Source organism: Podarcis erhardii, assembly GCF_964252035.2.
Source record: "Podarcis erhardii genome assembly, chromosome: 6".
Taxonomy (NCBI): Eukaryota; Metazoa; Chordata; class Lepidosauria; order Squamata; family Lacertidae; genus Podarcis; species Podarcis erhardii.
In genome coordinates, this window is record NC_138510.1 from 74,459,829 (window position 1) to 74,483,216 (window position 23,388).

The 23,388-nt window shown below is 42.3% G+C and overlaps 1 protein-coding gene across 4 annotated transcripts in view; it reads right to left on the bottom strand.

Moving 5' to 3' along the window:
* EVI5 (ecotropic viral integration site 5) overlaps positions 1-23,388 on the bottom strand; it is a 68,579-nt gene that overhangs the window by 42,790 nt on the left and 2,401 nt on the right. For 3 of the 4 annotated variants that reach the window (XM_081865849.1, XM_081865850.1, XM_081865847.1), the window contains exons 2-5: positions 12,161-12,378; positions 6,908-7,097; positions 6,357-6,581; positions 1,016-1,090 (exon numbers count right to left, since the gene is read on the bottom strand). In XM_081865849.1, coding sequence (XP_081721975.1) covers positions 1,016-1,090; positions 6,357-6,581; positions 6,908-7,097; positions 12,161-12,309 — 639 coding nt within the window. In that variant the 5' untranslated portion in view covers positions 12,310-12,378. Of the gene's footprint in view, positions 1-1,015; positions 1,091-6,356; positions 6,582-6,907; positions 7,098-9,555; positions 9,585-12,160; positions 12,379-23,388 lie in introns of those variants that run through there. The other variant, XM_081865848.1, reaches the window with a different exon arrangement.

Here is a 23,388-nt window from a genome sequence, read left to right on the forward strand (position 1 = left end):
GTATCTGAACAAGTGAAAAGAGAACTGCTGTTTCTCAAGCCCTAGTGGCTTGGTAGTCTCATTGTGGCGGCTGTGGAAAAAGCACTGCAGATACTCCCTACATTACGAGCTCACACCCAGGTTTGGAAGCACTGGCCATATTGGGATTATCCATTTTCGGATTCATGAGCATGCACAAGATTTTGGCTCCTGCACACAGCTGCTTTACCTGCTTCTCCATGGGAGGGAACAAGTCAGGAAGCTGCAAGCTAACCATAGTTCATCGTTGCATTTAAACCAGGAAACTATGGCCGATGGCTTCCAAACAGGCAGAACAGGATGCCAGAGGGGCTTAAAGTTGGCTTCCAAACAAGCTACGATGTGGAAATCATTAGCTGCTAGTTCAGATGTAAAGGCAAGCCATAGTTAAGCTTCCTGGCTTGTCCTGAGTCTTGTGTGAAGGGAAGAATGAAGCATTTGCACGAAAGAAGATCAGGCATAACTTGGCTTATTAAACGGAGATTTGCTTGTCTGAATGTTGTCATTGCCTTCAAACACTTGCAACCTCTGGCCAATGTTAAACATTGCAGTAGGGTTTTTTTTAAATTAAATAATAATAAAAATAATAGCCAGGAGAGTTAGTGGGTTATGAAAACCATGCTGGGGAATCTCAAGCTTGCCCAGGAATTTTTATCCTGTAGAACAGGTTTTCTATTACTATATTCTATAACATCTCTGCAGAATGAACGTCATTGTGCCTGGGAAGCAGGGAACAAATACACATTTACATTCTAGGGGCTAGCCGCCAGAAGATCAACGAGAAGCAAGGCTCCAACCTGACTCACATTAAGCCCGGGCTTAGAATTTACTGAACTGTTACAGTAAAACAATGTGCGTTCAAAGTCTGTGGTAAAGACCAGTTAAGATACCCCACAAGAAGAGCCCCAGTTCGTGGATCCTGTGTTACGCTTTATCATCATCCCGTTCTGCTTTCCAAAGTAATATATAGTTTCGTGAAGCAGCGTGGTTTACTTACCTGCATGAGAAGCAATCCAACAATAAAAGCACTTCCTTGGCAGTAACCAACCTCACGGTCCACTAATGAATAAGCCTAGAAAAGGTTTTTAAAAAACTGGTAAGACTCCAAGCAGACTCACTGCACATTTGCTTGCAAAACCCATCACATTTATATACCACCTTTTCTTCCAAATATAAATAATAATTAAATTTGTATTTCTACCCCGCCCTTCCCGGTTCAGAAAATCGGGCTCAGGGTGGCTAACAACAAATTTAAAACACTTAATTGTTGCAACAAAAACAGCATAAAATACAGTATAAAACGTGAATAACAATAAATTCAGAATTCAAAAATCAATTTAGGAGGAAAATCCATCCAACAAACATTAGATGATCACCAGGGCTAGCTGGCTAAATTAGTCCTGTTTGGGCCAGCGAGGCGACCAGGGGAGAATTAGCTGTGGGATCCCAGAGTGGGTAATCTTCATAAAAAGGGGAGGGAGAGGGAAGGAAGGGGGAAAAAAGATCAGGCTAGGTTCAAATTCAAAGCCAGGCGGAATAACTCTGTCTTACAGGCCCTGCAGAAGGAAGTTAAATCCTGCAGGGCCCTGGACTCATGGGACAGAGTATTCCACCAGGTCGGAGCCATCACTGAAAAGGCCCTGGCCCTGGTGGAGGATAATCTGACTTCCTTAGGGCCCGGGACCTCTAAACTATGATTATTCATGGACCTTAAGGTCCTCTGCGGGGAATACCAGGAGAGGCGGTGCCGTAAATACGAGGGCCCTAAGCCACAAAGAAGAATAGCGGGGTACATACATGGTTCTCCTGCTCCCCCATTTCATCCTCACAACAAACCTGTGAGGTAGGTTAGACTGAGAGTTGGTGACTGACTCCAAGCTCACCCAGTGAGCTTCATGGCTGAGTGGGGGATTCAAACCCTGCCCTCCCAGGTCCTGGTGCCACACTCTACAAATATTACACCACTCTGGTTTACACTACAAGGCAAACCACTTCCAATACCCAAAGGGGCACAGAATATGGTGGTGGTCACAAAATTCTGCTTCTTGAGGATGCTACCTATTAACTTTCAAGCATGTTTTTAGCTCTTATTGTTGCAGAAGCGTATGGGGACTTGCCTGCTAACATTTCAAAACTCAGAGAAGTCGCTGGATAAGGTTTTCCATTTCTGCCCCTGCATCATTGCCCCTGTCTTGACCAGTAAATGCAGAAGTAGCCAAAACAAATGGTTCGAATTTGATCAGTGTGCACAGGGTTGTATGCAATAGTGTTCATGCACAAGAATGGCTGCCCAAACATGCAAAGGAACTTCCCCTTCATCTCTTCCCCCTGCAGCCCGCCATGTGCCTCTTAAAATCAGCTCCAAAGGGTTGAGAAACCATCCAGAGCCAATTCCGGGAAAGAGTAGAAGTCATTTTGGCACCCTTTAATTCATACAGGTTGCAGACTTCAGGTTTCCTGGGCACATCGCCGTCATCACCGTCAATATTATCCTTATTATTATTTAACATAAGAAACACAAAGTGCACAGAGATTCTGCTAATACAGTGGTACCTTGGGTTAAGTACTTAATTCGTTCCGGAGGTCCGTTCTTAACCTGAAGCACCACTTTAGCTAATGGGGCCTCCTGCTGCCGCCGTACCGCTGCTGCGCAATTTCTGTTCTCATCCTGAAGCAAAGTTCTTAACCCGAGGTACTATTTCTGGGTTAGCGGAGTCTGTAACCTGATGCGTATGTAACCTGAAGCATATGTAACCCGAGGTACCACTGTATCGGATTAAGTTTACATTCTACTGAAACCCAGAGGTTGTGTGCATGCTAACTTGAGAGGATCTTGGCTACAAGCTGAGATGCTAAGTTGCCACAAACGCATGGCAAGAGGAAGAGGCAATCAATTACGTGGCGGTGCTATAGTGGAAGCAGATCTGTGTGTCGGAGGAAAAGTACAGTACCCAAAGGTCAAATGACCACTCATAGAAAGTGTGGGGAAGTGAAGGAAGCAGAGGGCTTCAGGAAGGAAGACTGGAGGCAGCAACAGGAATGGAATACGAGGAATGGAAAAGGGAAAAAAAGAACGGTGAGCAACAGATGTACCTGGAAATTTGCCTAATGGGCTCTTTTCTCTCTTTTTTTTAATAAATATTTATTAAAGTTTTTAAATATAAATGCACAAACAATAAACAATCTTACTTCTGTCACAAACATAATTTCATCACTTCTTTGGACTCCCTCGCGTCTCCCGCTCCCATTTACATCGTTAAAAGTTTTTTCCAAACAAATTATCAACTTGTTTACAATCTCATGTCCACTCATTCAAATATAATCTTTTCTCAACCTCTGTACTAGTATGAGGACACAAGCACAGAAGAGGCTGTGTGCAGATTGTGGGAAGGAGTGTAGAGGCAAGACATGTTGGCAATTTTTCCCCTCTGCTACCCGCAAACATGCTAAGTGAAAAACCAGCAAGAATAACTGGTAGGCGGTCAACATTTGCATGTGTGCTATTGGTTGAAAGTGGGGCAGAAGGCTGAACTTATCCTTGAAAACATGAAGGCTTCCCTCCATGCTGTACAAGAACTCCCACTATAGCTGTTAAATACACGTCCAAAACAGAGCTGAGATCTTCCTTTCTAAGGTTTCTGATTTGAGAGATATGAGTGTCGGTCTCCTGGTTATCCCCACCCTTCCAGCTGTATATTTGCATGTTTTATATCCCACGGCATTTTAAAAAAGGAAAGCGTGTTGATTACGTATACCACCTCTGATGTGCTGCGCAATGCACAATAACGAGCTGCAACACACTTCCAATCAAAAGGAAACTGCAATCAGCAGGAAATGTTTCGAGTGCATTCGTATGAAAAAGTCAATTGACAGTTCAACATGAGCTCATTCTCTTGGCTGGCTTAATGTCTACAACAGATGTGCCTGACTTGCAACAACAGGGCAATTCTTCCCTTCGCTGTCAGAAAGTCTAATTGCAATTGATGAGCCCAAGTAATTTCCCAAAGGTCAGTCCACGTGCTACATTCCAGTATTTCTCTCATGGAAGTCTTACTCACATGAGCCATCTGATATGCAGGTCCCAATGTAGCAGCAGTTAATGTCTTTGAAAGATGAAAAATACAGATGGAAGAAAATGGGACAGCCGAGATCTACGATATACTGGCTTGTATGCTACGCTGCTTGAGAACCAAAAAGTTCTGGACATTTCCTTTGTTTTAAAACAAAAAACTTTTAAGCCCTCCCCTAAATTACTATGAGGAACGTGGGTGGCGCTGTGGGTTAAACCACAGAGCCTAGGGTTTGCCGATCAGAAGGTTGGCAGTTCGAATCCCTGCAACGGAGTGAGCTCCCGTTGCTCGGTCCCTGCTCCTGCCAACCTAGCAGTTTGAAAGCATGCAGTGCAAGTACATAAATAGGTACCATTCCAGCGGGAAGGTAAACAGCGTTTCCGTGAGCTGCTCTGGTTCGCCAGAAGCGGCTTAGTCATGCTGGCCACATGACCCGGAAGCTGTACGCCGGCTCCGTCAGCCAATAAAGCGAGATAAGCGCCGCAACCCCAGAGTCGGCCACGACTGGACCTAATGGTCAGGGGTCCCTTTATCCTTTACTTTTAAATCACTATGATTGGTACACCATAGGAAAATAATTCGCTGTAAGTGAAAGCTAGTCTTATCCATCAAAAAGTTCTCCCTTTCTCCCTTCAAATATCTGGCACTTTTACCAGTCAACATGTTTTCATTGATTAGGGTGGCGCATTTTTTCGTAGAGCCAAACCACAGAGATACCCAGTAGCAGCCTGGGTATTCGCCCATCTGTCATGAGACACCTTGTTAATGATGGGATCTGACTCAGAAATGCAAAAACCTTCTGCCAAATACCCCATTTTGCCTTCTAATTTGGGGTACACATACAGCCGATGAATACTCATAAATATAAATTCATGTGCATGTATGTACACAAGCGTAAAAAAAGTGAGTCTTATGCTAGGTTATACCAAGGGACCAGGGTGGCTAAAAATTAATGGTTTTTTTAAAAAAACAAATTTAAAAATCGGATTTAAATTGCTTTTGGAGGAAAAATCTAAAGATAGTTTTCTATTTAAGCCACATTATAGTTCAAAGGCTATTCATCAGGAAATAAGGATTTGAGTTTTTCATGTGTGCTAAAACTCAGTCTAAGGTTTTTGGGTTTTGTTTTTTTTAAAAAAGTTTAACCACATCAGTTCCAAACATGGATACATATGCTATAATGTTATTGTTTTAGTTAAATAAATTGTTTAAATTGTTATTAAGTAAAAGATTGTTTTAGTGATCTGTCTGGGTGATGGGCTGTTCAGGGGAATGAAGGAAGTGGATCTGTGTGAGATGGCAAATGGCTAGGTGGTACAGTGGTACCTCAGGTTACATACACTTCAGGTTACAGACTCCGCTAACCCAGAAATAGTACCTCGGGTTAAGAACTTTGCTTCAGGGTGAGAACAGAAATTGTGCGGCGGCAGCGGGAGGCCCCATTAGCTAAAGTGGTGCTTCAGGTTAAGAACTGTAGTTCCATAAAGAAGGCTGATCGCTGAAGAATTGATGCTTTTGAATTATGGTGCTGGAGGAGACTCTTCAGAGTCCCATGGACTGCAAGAAGATCAAACGTATCCATTCTGAAGGAAATCAGCCCTGAGTGCTCACTGGAAGGACAGATTGTGAAGCTGAGGCTCCAATACTTTGGCCACCTCATGAGAAGAGAAGACTCCCTGGAAAAGACCCTGATGTTGGGAAAGATGGAGGGCACAAGGAGAAAGGGATGACAGAGGACAAGATGGTTGGACAGCATGAGTTTGACCAAACTGTGGGAGGCAGTGGAAGACAGAAATGCCTGGCGTGCTCTGGTCCATGGGGCACGAAGAGTCGGACACGACTAAACAGCTAAACAACAACAACCACTGTAGTTAGAAAAACACTGATGCTGGGGGAGAGAAAAACAGGGCAATGTTTGATTTCTGTTTGAATCCAAGGCTTGGAACCCCTGGAATCATGCACTGCTTGGAGACTGGGGTGCCGTGCAACAATATGCTCAGTATATAGAGACATAGGTTGGGTGTCACGGCTTAAGTTTAGTGTCAGAGTGAACATTTCATATTTATATACTGCTTAATCCATGAAAGAGTCTAAGATTTATGATTTACGTTTAAAAAACCATTAAAATATGATAAAACACAATGGACTTACACTTTATCAAAACATAAATAAAACGGCAGTTTTAAATCAAAATATAAATAAAATCGCAGTTTCAAAGCAAATATTTGCTTAAAACAATTACTTTTCCGATATGAGCTGCTGACTTACCTTCATTACATTAAATAAAACCTCCTGCCCAAGGCTGTCTTTTTCTTTAAAAAAGTCGTGCTCGGGGTATGTCCTAGCAATGTCTCTTCTTATAAGCTTTTCAGAAGGTGAAGTCATTTTCAAGAGTTCTGAATATTGATCCTTAATTGGCATATTTTGAGCTGTGCATAAAAGCTGCCAAACTATTGCTCGGAAATGATGCGGTATCCCTTTTCGAACAAGTTCCTAGAGCGTAAAAAATAAATAAATCGATGAGAGTTTATTTATTAACTGCTCTACTTGCAATAATCTCAAAGCGGGCAGTTTACCAAAATCCTCATATTCATGCGCACATATTCTCATTTTTTAAGAAGGATGTGATAGCAGAAAGACCAAAAAATAGCAAAAAAGGATAATATTGAACACGTAATTGAACACAATTACGTTTTACTGTCTATCACAGTCTACGATGCCAGGCATTACATTCTGAACCGCCAGATTTTAGAGAGTGATATTTCTAAATGCGGACACTGCCAACGACTACCGATTTTGAACACTGCCAATCAACAAACCTTAATTTGCTTCTCTTTCTTTTTCCGCACATCTTCCCAATCATTCACAATTCTTCCCCAAAGGATCCAGGAATCTTCCTCGAGGTGGCTGAGGTTGCTAGAAGCTGATGAACTAGAAACAAGTGAGGATCCGCTGTTTCTTCTTGACCCATCGACGGAGCGCAGCGATTTACTGTCGGTCTCCAACAATCTGCGGTAAACACAAAACACTTTGAAGAACAGGCCAGATTTTGCATTTGAAATTGACAGCTCTGCCATGAACTAAACTTAAGCACACTTGTTTGCACGACCTCCTTCATTATCCTTTGAGACTAAGCAAAGTAACAAACAAACCAAGTTAAAATATTTTAGCACTGGAATCAGAACCTTGTTCTTCGAAATGGTATTTTTCCCTTGTAAGAGAGTATTTAATGAAGCTCACGAGTCAAAAGGTAAAATTATTAAGGGGAGAAATGGAACACACAGGTGGGTGTGGATGGGTGTCACAGCCAGACTCCAAAAATGGAAAGGGGGCACTTTCCAGGAAGAATCAGCAGGTATTGAAAAGGTCAAGTATGTCCCCTGCTCCTGATCTGACCATGTCTCCCCATCCTATATTTGCAGTACAGGTTAAGTACTTAATTCGTTCCGGAGGTCCGTTCTTAACCTGAAACTGTTCTTAACCTGAAGCACCACTTTAGCTAATGGAGCCTCCACCGAAGCCCGATTTCTGTTCTTATCCTGAAGCAAAGTTCTTAACCTGAAGCACTATTTCTGGGTTAGCGGAGTGTGTAACCTGAAAGTATGTAACCTGAAGCGTATGTAACCCGAGGTAACACTGTAATAGCATACACACATTTAGGGAAAATGTGTTTGCTGGCAATTCCATTCTAGATGTGTGAACAAGTTGTAACTCGGTATTAAGCCCAACTTACAGTATTAGTAAAATAAGTGAGGCTGAAACCATGAACATACTAAGTAGTGACTAAGCCTCATTTAACAAATGAGTAAGTCCCGTTGATTGGACTGAACTGATACTATCGTCATCATTATCATCTGCCAATAACTGGGGGAAAGTTCACTATAACAATAACTGGGGGAACGTTCTTATGGTCAGAAGCCCTATCAGCAGTTATATATTGCTTACAATTTTGCTGTTCACTTGGATGTGTTATGGTTCTATTTTTGGGACATTTAATTGATCAATGACAGAAACAAATCCCAAACTATTTTCTCATTTGCGGTTTGCTCTGCCAAAATGCCCAAGTTAGTATTGTAACCTTCCCCCCCCCCCCCCCCTTGTCCCGGCACCGAATTTTGCTGCTCCATTCACAACCTCCTTTCTAAATATATTGGGCAAATGAGTTGAGATTACTAAACTTACCCTGCACTTTTCCTTTCAGGCAGCCTTTGCCAAGCTGGTGCTCTCCAGATGTTTTGGACTACAATTCCCATCACCCCCAGCCAATCATGCTACCTAGAGCTAATGGGAGTTGTAGTCCAAAAACATCTGAAGAACACCATGTTGGCAAAGGCTGCCTTAAAGGAATAGTTGTTTGTTCATCAACTTTATAGAAATACCGTATTTTTCGCTCTATAAGACTCACTTTTCCCCTCCTAAAAAGTAAGGGGAAATGTGTGTGCATCTTATGGAGCGAATGCAGGCTATGCAGCTATCCCAGAAGCCAGAACAGCAAGAGGGATTGCTGCTTTCGCTGCGCAGCGATTCCTCTTGCTGTTCTGGCTTCTGGGATTCAGAATATTTTTTTTCTTGTTTTCCTCCTCCAAAAACTAGGTGCGTCTTGTGGTCTGGTCCATCTTATAGAGCGAAAAATACGGTACTTTAAACAAGCATGTGCAACGCTTGTTATGCTGAAAAGCTAATACCCAAATGCTTCTATATTTCCAGTTGTTAGCTTAATGAAAATTGACAGTTAACAAAGAGAACGACAAATTCCCATAAATTGTCGATGGAATGAGCCACCTATGATAGAACTAGACCACTTTATGGCTTAACATTAATCCAGGGAATATAGAATTAATGTTCTAGAGGCGGGAAGGGGGACTTACAGCAGAATCCGCTCCATTTCTACTTCCTTAGCTTTTTTAGCATTTAAGATTATTGTAAGCTTATGAATCAGCTGTAAACAGTAGCTTTTCTGTCACTGTTTATGTTTAAATCAACCTTTCACTCAGTTAAAACAGCAATTATTTACCTGAACAGGCAAGATATGAGGATTATTATCTGTAACTAAAAATTAGGGTAGGGCACAGGACGGGAAAGCAGAAGGGGAAAGCAGGGTGAAAAGGAAGCACAAGGCCCAAATACAAGATTTGGAACTGGAACTCTTACCATCAGTGCGCAAGTAATGGACTACTTTTCGAATGTTAAGACATGGCTCATGAAATTTAATAATTTCTTACCCGACTTGGTCTACAAGGCACAACTGCTACATTCCTTACATTTGCAAAACACAAAGAAAACCTTTCCCTTACAAGCAGTGCAGTAAACAAGTCCAAACTCCAGATAAGCATAGAAAGTGTGGTTGTCTAACTCTTGAAGAATGAAACAAATACTTCACCATAGCAAGTCATAATTTTGCAAACCGGACTGGGGCAAACGTTTGTATTTTGAAGTATTTATCCTAATTCTCTGTTGTAATCCTTACCTTGATAAGTCCATGGTTCCTTTTTAATTCAGAATCTGCAGTTTATGATAACGTAAGCAGTCAGTAGAAAAGAAACCACTTCATTTCCATCAATGATTTACGTTCCTCAAACAGATTCCTGATTGGTTAAGAATGAGCCATTCCAATTTATATTGGAGGGGAACTTAACCCCGTGTGACTTTAAAAAAGAAAGAAACCGAGTACTTGTCCAGAGAAAGGTCCCCTACTTCCTTTTTTTCACACTTCCGGTTTTTGTCAAATCTTTTGCACATGCTCAGGTCAAAGTTTGTTTTCCACAGTGACGGAATGTGTAATCTGAATCCTGCAGAGCTCTGAAGAACTGTTAGGTTCATACATTTAGTGAGTGAAAGCAGGCAATTCCTCAGGTTTCTAAGCAAGTTTTCAATAAGGCTTTCTAAACACTGGTATTCCGCTTTGATCTCTTAGGATTACAGTAAATCTAAAGGAATTTCCCATTTTAAGAACACACACAGACCAGCACCTGAAAATAGTTACTTCCGTTTTCCGAAGAATATAAGTGTTACCCAAACAGAGAAAGAGAGCAAAAGTGAAACAGAGAATGGATGGACTAGGAGAGATCTGTGATAAAATGAAATGACACAAAAGGCACTCTAAAAGAAAAAGAGGACACAACAACAACAAAATCTACTGAAGTGTATAAAATTATAAAGATGGGCACATAGATGTATCCTTGCTGGCATTCATGACTTGTTTTTAGGAGTACAGATAACTACTGTTCTATCTGAGTGCTACAGGGAGAGAGGATTTACAAGAAAATATATTCATCTTAGGGGACGCGGGTGGCGCTGTGGGTAAAACCTCAGTGCCTAGGACTTGCCGATCGTATGGTCGGCGGTTCGAATCCCCGCGGCGGGGTGAGCTCCCGTCTTTAGGTCCCAGCTCCTGCCCACCTAGCAGTTCGAAAGCACCCCTAACTGCAAGTAGATAAATAGGTACCGCTTTATAGCGGGAAGGTAAACGGTGTTTCCGTGTGCTGCACTAGTGCTGGTTCGCCAGAGCAGCTTCGTCATGCTGGCCACGTGACCCGGAAGTGTCTCCGGACAGCGGTGGCCCCCGGCCTCTTAAGTGAGATGGGCGCACAACCCTAGAGTCGGACACGGCTGGCCCGTATGGGCAGGGGTACCTTTACCTTTATATTCATCTTATTTGGCTAACACAGTCTCTCGGAGACTCACAATCAAATTAAGAAACAAACAAAAATTGTTAAAAGCGGCCATCAAAAGGTAACAAATCAATACACGAAACATAAAACACCAACTTCTTAAACAAAACAAAACAAAAAATCACCAAACTAGAGGATACCAACATACAGCCTTAGCACAGCAGGACCATATTCCATCAAGAAAAATAATAATTTAAAATTTAACATACTTGGGCAATGACATAGAAGGGATAGTTTTGACAGTGGTGAAAAGGGACAGCTGATATACAATGGGTAGCTGTAACACTCCTGTAGTTGCACTGTTTATAGCAATCAACCACAACTACATACTGTAGCTTGCTTGGAATTGTGAATGCTCCTCCTGTCAGCCCCTGTGGGTGACACACACGTCACAAACCAACCATAGTCTAGCTTGTCTTGTTGCACGGCCCCAGATCATGGTATGCTTTATCTGTTTCAAACAAACTACACGTGGAAAACTAGAAAGACAAGTCAAGGTTTGTTCTTGGCTTTTTTTGTTTTGTTTAGCACTCACAGTTGGTTTGCAACAAGCAAGTGAACTATGATCTGGGTTCAAAAGAGAGGGGGAACTATTTGTGCTGCACGTAGCACCTGGGTTGGGGGTGGGGGGAGTCACAGTCACAAATTAAGCCATGGTTTGGCTTGCCATGTGGACAAGGCCAAGTAAGAACACAAAATGCCAAAGCACAGGGACCTTGATGAAGAGACATTGCTCAAGTCAATTGTATTTATAACTATTGTACTTTAAGGACCATAATGTGGTCTTTTTTGCATTCAAGCCTATCGAGAAGGCATTAAAAACAAAACAACAACAACAACAACAACAACAACAACAACAACAACAACACAATTGTATTGCAGTCTTATGTACAATGTTTGGGTGAGGCTGTAGTGTCACAACCCTTTATTGTGACAAAAGCTATGGTCCGTCTGGTCAGGGAGGAATATGAAACTGAACCGGAATGCAAGGTATGTAAGTCTTGATTAAGAAAGAATTCCCAGCGTTCTTCCGAAAAACCAGATGGAAACTTGGGAGATTTAAAGGCAATTATATGTTCCACATCTTTGAACACACTAGCTTAGCTTTCCAAGAATGAACAGGAACATGCTGTTGTTGTTGTTGTTTTAAAACCAAGCCACCCACCTGCACAATTCGACATGCCACAGGTTGCCCCGACTCACTCACCTGGCAGCAGACGCATACGACAGAATGGCTACGCCGCAGGCTACTGGATACCTTCCAAGCTGAGCTTATCACCTTGCCAAGTAATTATACGGCTCGCGACCAACGGCCAGACAAATAAAGCTGGAAAACATGCCCCGCCACTGGAACCGATTTCCGAACCTGAACACCGCCAGGAAAGCTAAGCTGCCACTCACCTGTTTTGCTCTTCTAATTTGGCCAACAGCTCTAAGTCATCGGGACTCAATTCCACGGGGGACAAAGGAGACAACGCTGGAGTCGAGAGCGTGGTAGAGGAGGATGCCGTGTGTAATGAAGCAGATGGACTTGCCACCTGGCTGGCCATTTGACTGACAGTGTTCTTCACCCATGAGAGAGTAGAACTCAGCTTCCCTGTAACCTTGTCTGTCGCCACCTGAGGAGGAAAGCATACAAGGAGGCATTTAACAGCTCCCTGGTCAGGAATGGCAAGCACATAGCCATAGGTGTTTAGCTGGATCCCTCCAGTGGTTCCACACACACCCCATCTTTGCTTTTTCTCCTTCCCTTTCCATGCAACTGTAATTTGTTCAGTCACATAGAATCATCTCAGATATCTATTAATGATCACTGCTGCATTTATTTTATGAGAAGAAAGAACTGATAGAAAAGCGAGCATTTGCAAGTTCTGAAAAAGCAACATCTAAAGCTGGCAGGTACGTCGGCCTTGCTAATAAGACTTCCGCAAAAATGTCTAGTCCCACAGCCAAATTTTACTAGCTGGCCTGCTCACAGATATCTTGCCAGTCATCTGCGTATTAACAAAGAAGAAAACCAGTGCGAAGGATTTTTGAGTTTTTTGGGTTTTTTTAGGAAATCAAAGTTGTTGAGCTTTTCTTGGGAAATCATGGGTAAAAATACCTCATAAATAGGACATTGTAGAGGGCAGGCTTCTGCTGGGGGTGGGGCAGAACCTCAGATAAGTGATTACTTTCAATGCTTTTCAATAATATTTGTGAATCTAAGAGGAACAGCTGCGCCCCCCCCCCCAGCCCTCCCTTGGCTACACCCATGACCAGTGCTATTTCACATATACAGTAAAAACAAAGGAGTTTTGTGGCACCTGAAAGACTAACATTTTTTAACGGCATGAGCTTCTGCGGACTCAAACCTACTTCTTTAGATGCATGAAGTGAAATCTTAGCTGGCAGGTATATGAAGAAAAAAGAATCAAGGTGGGAAATGCAAGGCAAAAAATTACAGCCGGTGATAATTAAGAGATTTAAATGTATGTTAAATACCTTTTACAGTAGCAGATGGATGATAATTTTTTCTCAGCATTGCCGAGATGACGAGCAGTGAGAAAGCCAGGTTTGCTTCAGGATTAACCATGAAATCATTCTTGGTTAAAACAAAATTGGATTTCAGGGAGCTCCAGAAAAGCTAAATCACTAAAATGGTCACTAAAATGGCAAGCACAATTCAATGTAAAGTGATTCACACTGGGTCTTTTTGGGGGGGCCAGCTTCACATATAAACTAGTGGGGTCTGTACTTCAGTGACTGAACAGAATCAAGACCTTAGATCCTTAGATACAGTGGAAAGATCAATGGAGTTGTTGATCCAGTGTGTGGCAGCTATGAAAAAGCAAATTCCATGTTAGGGATCATTAGGAAAGGGACTGGAAAAAACCTGCCAATGTCACAATGCCATTATACAAATCTATGATATGACCACACTTGGAATACTGTGTTCCATACTACCCGGTTGCCCCGGGTTGAAAATCATTAGGGGCGCAAAATTTAAACAACCGGTGCTGCCTCAGTACCAATTCAGTCTACTTCTGAAAATATTGATCTCTCTGAGGTAGTTTTTGTTACGTGAACGGTGTCACCATACCCTCCGACTTGTCCCAGCACAAAACCAAGCCGCACTCTCATGCAAGTTTCGTGACCTCCGTTTTTGCTGTGATCTCACACGTTTTTGGGCGCCAAGCTCTCACACGAGAACGTTTCCAAGCACAATTCAAAGTGTTGGTGCTGATCTTTAAAGCCCTAAATGGCCTCGGTCCAGTATATCTGAAGGAGTGTCTCCACCCCCATCGTTCTACCTGGACACTGAGGTCCAGCGCCAAGGGCCTTCTGGCGGTTCCCTCATTGCGAGAAGCCAAGTTACAGGGAACCAGGCAGAGGGCCTTCTCGGTAGTGGCACCTGCCCTGTGGAACACCCTCCCACCAGATGTCAAAGAGAACAACAACTACCAGATTTTTAGAAGACATCTGAAGGCAGCCCTGTTTAGGGAAGTTCTTAATGTTTAATGCATTGCTGTATTTTAATATTTTGTTGGAAGCCGCTCACAGTGGCTGAGGAAGCCCAGCCAGATGGGCGGGGTATAAATAATAAAGTATTATTATTAATTTATTATTATTATTATTATTATTATTATTATTATTATTATTATTAATAATATTACATGCCCACTCCAATGGGGTGGCCAAGACAGTTGAAGGGCATGTGCCACAGAACCCCTGAGTGAGTCACGTGGACCCCCTGGGGTCTGCGGACCACCAGTTAGGAACCACTGTTGTAGGCATATGGTTGGTCACTGTGAGAATAGGATGCTAGACTATATAGACCTTTGACCCGAGTCAACAGGGTTCCCCTTATCAAGGATGCTGGATTTTTTTGTTTTGCTTTGCTACAGGGTAAGCTGTACTCATTCTGCTCCCCTGTTTGCTCCTGCAGGCCTCTGGTGCCAATGTTTGTCTCTGATTCACCTCCATAAATTTGAATACAGAGAACAATGCCAACCCGGAACCGACTATCTCATTTGCCAGCCGTATTTACATGCAAGAGGTTTCTTCTTGTTGGCGATACTTCACAAGCCAAGACATTTGTTTTCTTTGGCACAATGGAAGCAACCAAGAGCAAGGCAGAAATTGCTCTGTGCCAAGAAAAGAGAAAAACTTTCACTCCGAGAAAGTGCTTCTACATTAGTGGAACCCAAAAACACCAGTTTGTTTGTTTTTAAATAGCCACTGACTGAACTTGAAAGGAGAAGTAAAAACTGCAGAAGTAAATATGCATAATTTTAACGTGCTAAAAAAACCACAAAGCCTCAAAGAACAGCAAACGTTCCCTCTTCTTTTAAAGCAATGACAGGTATTTATTCCCCCACAAAGCAAGTTTCCAGAGAACTTGAAAATGTTGTTTGGTCTGAGCCCAGGGGTTTTCTAATTTGCATGACTTGTTGACGCTTTAATTTGAAATACTTCTGCAGAACTATGTACCTGTAAATGCCAGCACAGGTTAGCATTTTTGTTTCTCAGGTAACACAATCACCATGTTTAGCAAAAGCAAGAAAGGGACATGTCAAGGTAGGCTTGACCTTTCCAGTTTGTCTCATACAAGTGCTGAGCACAAATATATCCAGGTTTCACACAGCAACCTACTGAAAATGCTCTTCGGAGATTTCACGTACAGACTCATTTAAGGGCCAAATCAGACAAGTTGAGGCAGCCTTGTTGTTTATTCACATGTCTTCTCTGAACCCACATTAAACAGGGGGGTTTTCTTTTTCTTTTTTTACAACTAAAAGGGCACATGGAGAAGGAAAGCTTTGCTTTCCCCTTCTGTTGCCTCAAGCATTTTTCTGCCCAGATTTGCTCACTCCAAGTTTTGGAGTCAGCTGAAAAGAGGTTACCCTTGGTGACAGATATTTAGTTTTCCTCACTGACATACCCCTATTATTGTAAAATTTAATCTACTTAATACATGTACAGTACCGAATACTGTCTCTCTGTGTTAGTACGTATATGTAAACTTGCTTTTTTACTCCTGTTAGTACATGTTACAGAATACAATGTTTAAAGGATAGCTTTAAAGGAAATTGATGTACATTATGCATTTGGGTAAAAAATGTTCAGATTCCTGCATTGCAGGGGGTTGGACTTGATTGGGACCCCTTCCATCTCTACAAGTCTATGAACTCAATGAATTAATAATGAACTAGAGTCTATTGATTCAACAGGTCTACTCAGGGTAGTAAAGGTAAAGGGAACCCTGACCATTAGGTCCAGGCATGGCCGACTCTGGGGTTGCGGCGCTCATCTCGCTTTATTGGCCGAGGGAGCCGGTGTACAGCTTCCGGGTCATGTGGCCGGCATGACTAAGCCGCTTCTGGCAAACCAGAGCAGCGCGCAGAAATGCCGTTTACCTTCCCGCCGGAGTGGTACCTATTTATCTACTTGCACTTTGACGTGCTTTCGAACTGCTAGGTTGGCAGGAGCAGTTACTCTTCTCACAAGAAATGATACCAAGTGTGTGAAATATTAGTAAATATACTTACTTTTATAAATATCAATAAAAAGGTAAAGGTAAAGGGAACCCTGACCATTAGGACCAGTCATGGCCGACTCTGGGGTTGCGGTGCTCATCTTGCTTTATTGGCCAAGGGAGCCAGCGCACAGCTTCCGGGTCATGTGGCCAGCATGACTAAGCCGCTTCTGGCAAACCAGAGCAGCGCACAGAAATGCTGTTTACCTTCCCGCTGGAGTGGTACCTATTTATCTGCTTGCACTTGGACGTGCTTTCGAACTGCTAGGTTGGCAGGAGTAGGGACTGAGCAATGGGAGCTCACCCCGTCGCAGGGATTCAAACCGCCGACCTTCTGATCAGCAAATCCTAGGCTCTGTGGTTTAACCCACAGCGCCACCCACGTCTCACTCAGGGTAGTAGTAAGCGTGTAAGTACACACTGTGCTCCTTCTGGGGTAGTTAGCCCTAAACAGCTGGAATGACTCTGACTAGCTGGCTAAACCAGGTGGGGATAGCCAACAGGTCTCAAACCCTTGGTGAGTTAGGGACTTCCCCTGCAGGTGGAGGCAGGCTGCAGCAGGTTGAGCAGACGAGACAAGTAGCGAGTCCAGTGGCCCAGAAAGTGGTTTCTGTATATGCTGTAGAGGGAAGTGAGGGGCATATTGGGCTCATCAACCTGGGAAAGCAGCCGATCTCAGAGAAGGAAAACTCTGGTCCTAAACCTCCACTGCCTTGGAGGGCATCTTTGGGAAAAGAAAAGGCTGAGGAGAAAATCCCTCACAATTCCGGAGCAAAGTCCCTAAGATGGTTGACTGGCATCTTCTACACATCCTTCCTGCAACTGCTACAACCAAACTGGTGCCAAATACATCGCTCTGCTTTTCTTTGGACCACATCAGCGAGGACAAGGTGGGGCAGGCCTTATCTTCTGGGCAACCCAGGACCTCCATACCCACTGCCCAGGCTTGTGTCCCGCAGAAGAGATCTTTGGTGCAATGGTTCAAATTCACCCTGGAGGCACACTCCATTGTCTCTCGAGACAGACAGATGCCAACGGTTCTTGCTTTTCACTAACCTGTACCGGAAATCACTAGCTCTCCAATACCGTTTTCTTGACTTATACGAAGCGTGTCAGATTTTTCATGACTTAATGAGGTTAATGGAATCCACACCTCAAAATTCATTGCTTTTATATCTAAACTCAAGTGTGAATGCATTCAAACCTAAGTGAGGACAGCTGAATTGATGAGATGCGAAGGAAGAAAAGCACACCTGGGGGGGGGGGGGGAATATCACCTAGATTTCCCAGCCTGTAAACCAAGCAATGGTAAAATAATAATAATAAATTAATATTATGCCCTCCAATTCATCTCAAAACACCCAGGAAATTCCCATATATTTGCTGGTAATCTATGGAAAATAAGAATACACAACAGGGATGAAAGATAGACCCTGATACTTGCCAACAACACGCACCCCTTATTGAGCAGTGCAGTTCCAAATGGTATCACACCATATCTGTTATGTACCAGTCACCCCATCAAATGGCAGTCTTAGAAATTACAGTGGCAATGGTGAGGTGGTCTCAGGATTTTGGCCATTCAATAACCATGGCCCAATGGGAAAATTTATGGAAGATCAACTGGAAATTCACAAATTGTTACACGATTAGAGAGAACTTTCAAAAAATGCAACATCGATGGTATCTAACACCATGGAAACTCTCAAAAATGTATAAAAATGTGTCAAGCAATTGTTGGAGATGCGGAGACTCAGGAACATTCTACCATATGTGGTGGACATGTAGGAAAATACAGGTATTCTGGGAGAGTATACACGCAGAACTGCAAAAAATTCTAAAGATCTCATTCAATAAAAAACCAGAGGCCTACCTCCTGGGAATAACAGATTTGGATATTCCACAAAAGAGGAAGGGTATCTTTTTATATGCGACGGCGGCAGCAAGAGTTTTGATCGCAGCAAAATGGAAGAGTAATGAAATCCCCTCTATACAAGATTGGATCCAAAAGCTGACAGAATATGCCGAATTAGATGGTTTATCAGAAAAAATAAAGAATAAATCCAAACAGGAATTTGTTTCTAAATGGGAGGTTTTCAAAGAATATCTGAAAAACAAATATAGTAGTTTAAATTCTGTTGCAGCATTCGAGGAACTTCAGTAATAGTTGCTAGGTAGAGAGAAGAAATTAGATTTATTGAGAATAAGTTTAATTATGAAAAAAAATGTGTATTGGCAATAAGTAATTTGAACTTGAAATATGGAATAGACGGGAAGTTGGGTCTTTAGTGTTAAGACCAATAGATGTTTTATTGTTTGTCAAGAAAATTACGCGTCTATGGTTATTTTTGTAATTTGTGTGTAATTTGATACTTGTGGGGGGGTTTTTTGTGTGTGTGTTTTCTTGTTTTTTCTTGTTGTATAAATAAATATTTAAAAAAAAAAAAAAAAAAGAATACACAACAGGGATGAAAGATAGACCCTGATACTTGCCAACAACACGCACCCCTTATTGAGCAGTGCAGTTCCAAATGGTATCACACCATATCTGTTATGTACCAGTCACCCCATCAAATGGCAGTCTTAGAAATTACAGTAATATCCCCTGGAGGCAATATGGCCCTCAGGCCACACAACAAGGAATTTATTATCTGAGCAAATACTTCTTATAAGGCTATACCTGTGCACCTTATTTCTTTCCCCCATTAAGTGCTAATGATGCTTCTCCTGTGGGTCAGTGGCAATATTTTTTATTCCTAAATGGAAGTAGAGTAGCCAAATCATAAACCATCTGTAAAGTTGATGGTCCACTGCAGAATGGAAAATGGATTTGCCAAGTTCTAAGCTATGGGCATTACTAATCTACACTTACTTAATGCCTTCATGTACCATAAAACACACTAATGATTACTTTACTGCTGTTTAATGATAGCCGGTACCTTAAATATTATGCTACAGTAAGTTATGTTGTCATTCTAACAGGGGGCCAATGTCTAAATGAGGTGTTTGCAAAACGGTAATGTGTATTATTTTGTGGGAAGTAATTATAGAGGAAGTAGAAGACTAAAACCCCAAATGATGTTTTTAAGACTTCACAATTTTATAGCATTTTCCCATAAAACAGAAATCATTCAGAAATTTTGTTAATCCCGGCCTTCAGAAAGATTAAAGAGATAATCTAAGACAGGGAATACTAATATGTATTAAGAATAAGTATATTCAAATTGCAATAAAAATGCTGGCTAGCAATGCTATTAAAAAGTTACAGGAATGCAAGGTCTTGGATATCCTGTTTAAAAAAACGAGATGGAAGATATAAGTTACTCCTTCTCACATTCAGCTCTTCAATATGACCAAGCATTATCATATATTAATATATTTTTACTTTATTCTCTTTGAACATTATTTATTCAGTAAGTGGATTGTGGTGAATGGAGCTATTAAACCCAACGCTTAAGAAAAAACTTCTGTTAAAAATAACATGAATTGGCACAAAATTACTGTTTTAGATAAGAATTGGCATAGTCTTATATTTGCAATGACCTACAGATGTACTTAACTTTCCTTTTCTTGCACTATCAGGCTAAGCAAGATAATATCCAACCAATAAAAACAAACAGGCAGAGCAAAAGAGGTTATAACAACTATAACCATCAGATAGCTCTTGTTAGATGGGAAAGCAGCCAAGCAGAAAACAATTTATACTCAACAAGAACTGAAATAAGATTTACAGCGGAATCCTATCTTTGACGTGCACCTGCTGAATGAACTATTACATCAGGCCAGACAAATCTCTTTTTTGATAAGTTACAAGCTTGGTGGATCAGGGGAATGTTGTGGATCTGGATTTCAGTAAGGCTTCTAACAAAGTCTCCCTTGTTATTCTTGTGAAAAAGCTGGTAAAACGTTGGCTGGACAAGGTAACTGTTAGGTGGGTTTGTAGCTGGTTGATTGACCGAACCAAAAGAGTGCTCGCTAATGGTTTCTTATCATCCTGGAACAAAGTGAGAAGTGGGGTGGTTCTGCCCTGGGCCCGTTATTGTTCAACGTCTTTATAAATGACTTGGGCGAAGGAACTGAGGGGATGCTCATCAAATTTGCAGATCACACCAAACTGGGAGGGGTAGCTAATGCCACAGAAGACAGAATCAGAATTCAATATGACCTTAAGAGATAGGAGAACTGGACCCAAACTAACCAAATAATTTCAATCGGGACAAATGTTAAGGTTCTACACACCTAGGCAGGAATAACCAGCTGCACAAATATAAGATGGGAGACAGCTGGCTTGCCAGCAGCACATGAGAAAAGGATCTAGGGGTCTTAGTGGACCCAGTGGCGTAGCGTGGGGGGTGCAGGAGGGGCCGGCCGCACCGGGCGCAACATCTGGGGGGGGCGCGCTTGCACTTGCAGCTCTCTGCCCCTACCTGGCTCACTCATTCTCTCTCACTGCAGGGGGTGCAAATTACTTGCCTTGCCCCGGGTGCTGACAACCCACGCTACGCCACTGAGTGGACCACAAGCTTAACACAAATCAACAGTGTGAGGATGCAGGGGGGAAAAGCTAATGCTATTCTAGGCTATATCAAAGGAAGTCTACTGCCCAGATCAATGGAAATCATAGTAATGTTCTAGCCTGCCTCGGTCGGACCACACCTAGAATACCCTGTCCAGTTCTGGGCGCCACAATTTAAGAAAGATATTGACAAGCTGGAACATATGCAGAGGAGAGCACTCAAGATGATCAAGGGTCTGGAAACCAAGCCGTAAGTGGAACAGTTGAGGGAGTTGGGATGTTTAGCCTGGAAAAGAGAAGACTGAGAGAAGATAGGATAGCCATCTTCAAACATCTACAGGGCTGTCACCTAGAAGATGGAGCAAGCTTGTTTTTGATCGTGTATAACCCAGCTTGTGTGATAGCATGCTAATCATATTTCCATGAAAATTCTATCGATACCAGTGAAACATCCATTCTATTTACATAGCAAGTTTAGGATCAGGACACAAGAATGGAAAAACAATTTAGAGGAGTAACAGATGCTAATCTTATGCTAACCCTATGCTCATCTTACATTAAAGTAGATTTTATCTTTCATCACCTTCTACAAATCTCCAAACCCACAGAAGTGTGCTTCAAGGTTGTTTCACATGGGGATCAGCCAGTAAAAATTTGGGCCGCTCTGCCCATTATATATCAGCAGATTGCAGTTTCCCCCAGCTAAACAAGCAACAAGGAGCAACTGCTTTTTGGGTTTCCTCAGTAATGCCCCAATGGGATATATACACATTTACCTCATGCATGCTACAGTTTATGGGTGTATATATTAAATGTTTTGTACGCTGGTACAAAAAAGAAGGATGACAGAGGACAAAATGGTTGGACAGTGTTCTCGAAGCTACCAGCATGAGTTTGACCAAACTGCGGGAGGCAGTGGAAGACAGGAGTGCCTGGCGTGCTCTGGTCCATGGGGTCACAAAGAGTCGGACGCGAGTAAACGATTAAACAACAACACAAAAAAGAAAAAAATGTGGAAAGCAGCCTTAGGAGACAGACCTAAGAGATACACACAGCCCTCACCACATTTATTTGAAAAGAGGTCCAATTGGGTTTAATTGCATTTACTTTCAAGCTATCTCGATACCTTACTGCTAGTGGCAGGTCTCCCTCCTTTCCTTTCAGTTGTTAAAAGAGTGAGATTCTACTCCTGTTATTTCTTCCCATAACCTACTAGTGTCAGCTTAACCCTAGCCCTAGCACCTGGTCCTTACAGGCCTTACAGATTTTATTTCCTGAAGAGATTTTGTTTAAATGCAGTTAGCAGTATGCAGGAGCTTGAAAAACTGAAGGGCAAATGAGAATCTTAAGTGTGTCACCTATTTGTAAAATAAAGAAAAGGGAATTATGCTGGGGTAAAGTCAACTGTCCACATTAAAAACACAAAATCCTAGAAAACCATGCACCAATTGCCTATTCTTAGTCTTCCTCTAGTCTTCATGAAACTCCTGAATACAAGCCCTGCCTTGTATTATCAACCTTCTTATCAGCCATCTGCTGGAAAAACCATGTAATTTCCCTCTAACCACGAAACACCAGGCCTCAGCATCAAACAATGTGGAGAAGGTGAGGAAATGGGGTCAAGGGGAAAAAGCACAATACCCCATGACTTTTCAATATGCACCTGACAGCCACTCCCCCAAATATTGATGTGAGCTTCTCTGGCCTTGCTCAAAATCCCAGCGACCATCAGAAAAACGAAAAAATAGTGTCAAAATGTAAGTAACTCTTAATCTCAAACTAGGCTATAGTAGCCTGCTTCAGGAAGCTAACAAGTGCTGAGTTGCTTTAGGGACAAATTGCATGCTATGCTGGGAAATCTTTGATTGATCTCCTGGTGTTTTGAGTTTGTTTGTTTTTAACTAAATACATCTGCATGCAGGGAAAGAAGGTGCTGATTTGATCAGTAAAGCAGCATTGAAAAAATTCAGCGGGAGGAGGAGGGTTACCTCCCTCAATTTAAATAACCCTTCCCCAAAAATACTGTCTGCTGATTTGCAAGGGGAGGGAGGGGGAGGGAATGCAGCCATGATACAGGCACTTATATACTTCCCTGTGGAGCAAGTAGCAGCGTGAGAGAAGCAATTTAGAATGGGAAAATAGTGCAAGGGAAAGTGTTAAACATCTCCACCCTGGCACCACTTGAGGAATCAAATCAGTGCCACCCCCCACCCCCACCCCAACTATACAGTATTTAGTACAGACAAAATGAGACCAGTGATATAATAAACCAACTGTAATGTGTGGCTTGGCCTTCAGCCTATCTCCCAGAGTTTTTAAGTTGGATATCCTAAGGGGATAGCCCTCTCTCTCTCTTTTTAACTCAGGAAACAAACATCGTTGTTCCAACTGTAGCAAGCTTTTGTTTTTCCCTCAAGGTCAGCTTTCTCCTCCTTACAAAGACGCCTACACAAAATAAGATTTCGGCCTCCTCCCACTCCACTCGCTACTCTATGGGGGAATTCCAAACACCCATTGTCTGCAGCTTTTCCCACATCTTTGCGGATCGGCTAAGCCCCACAGGCAAATCAAGAGTGGGAATAGGGAGGGGAATAC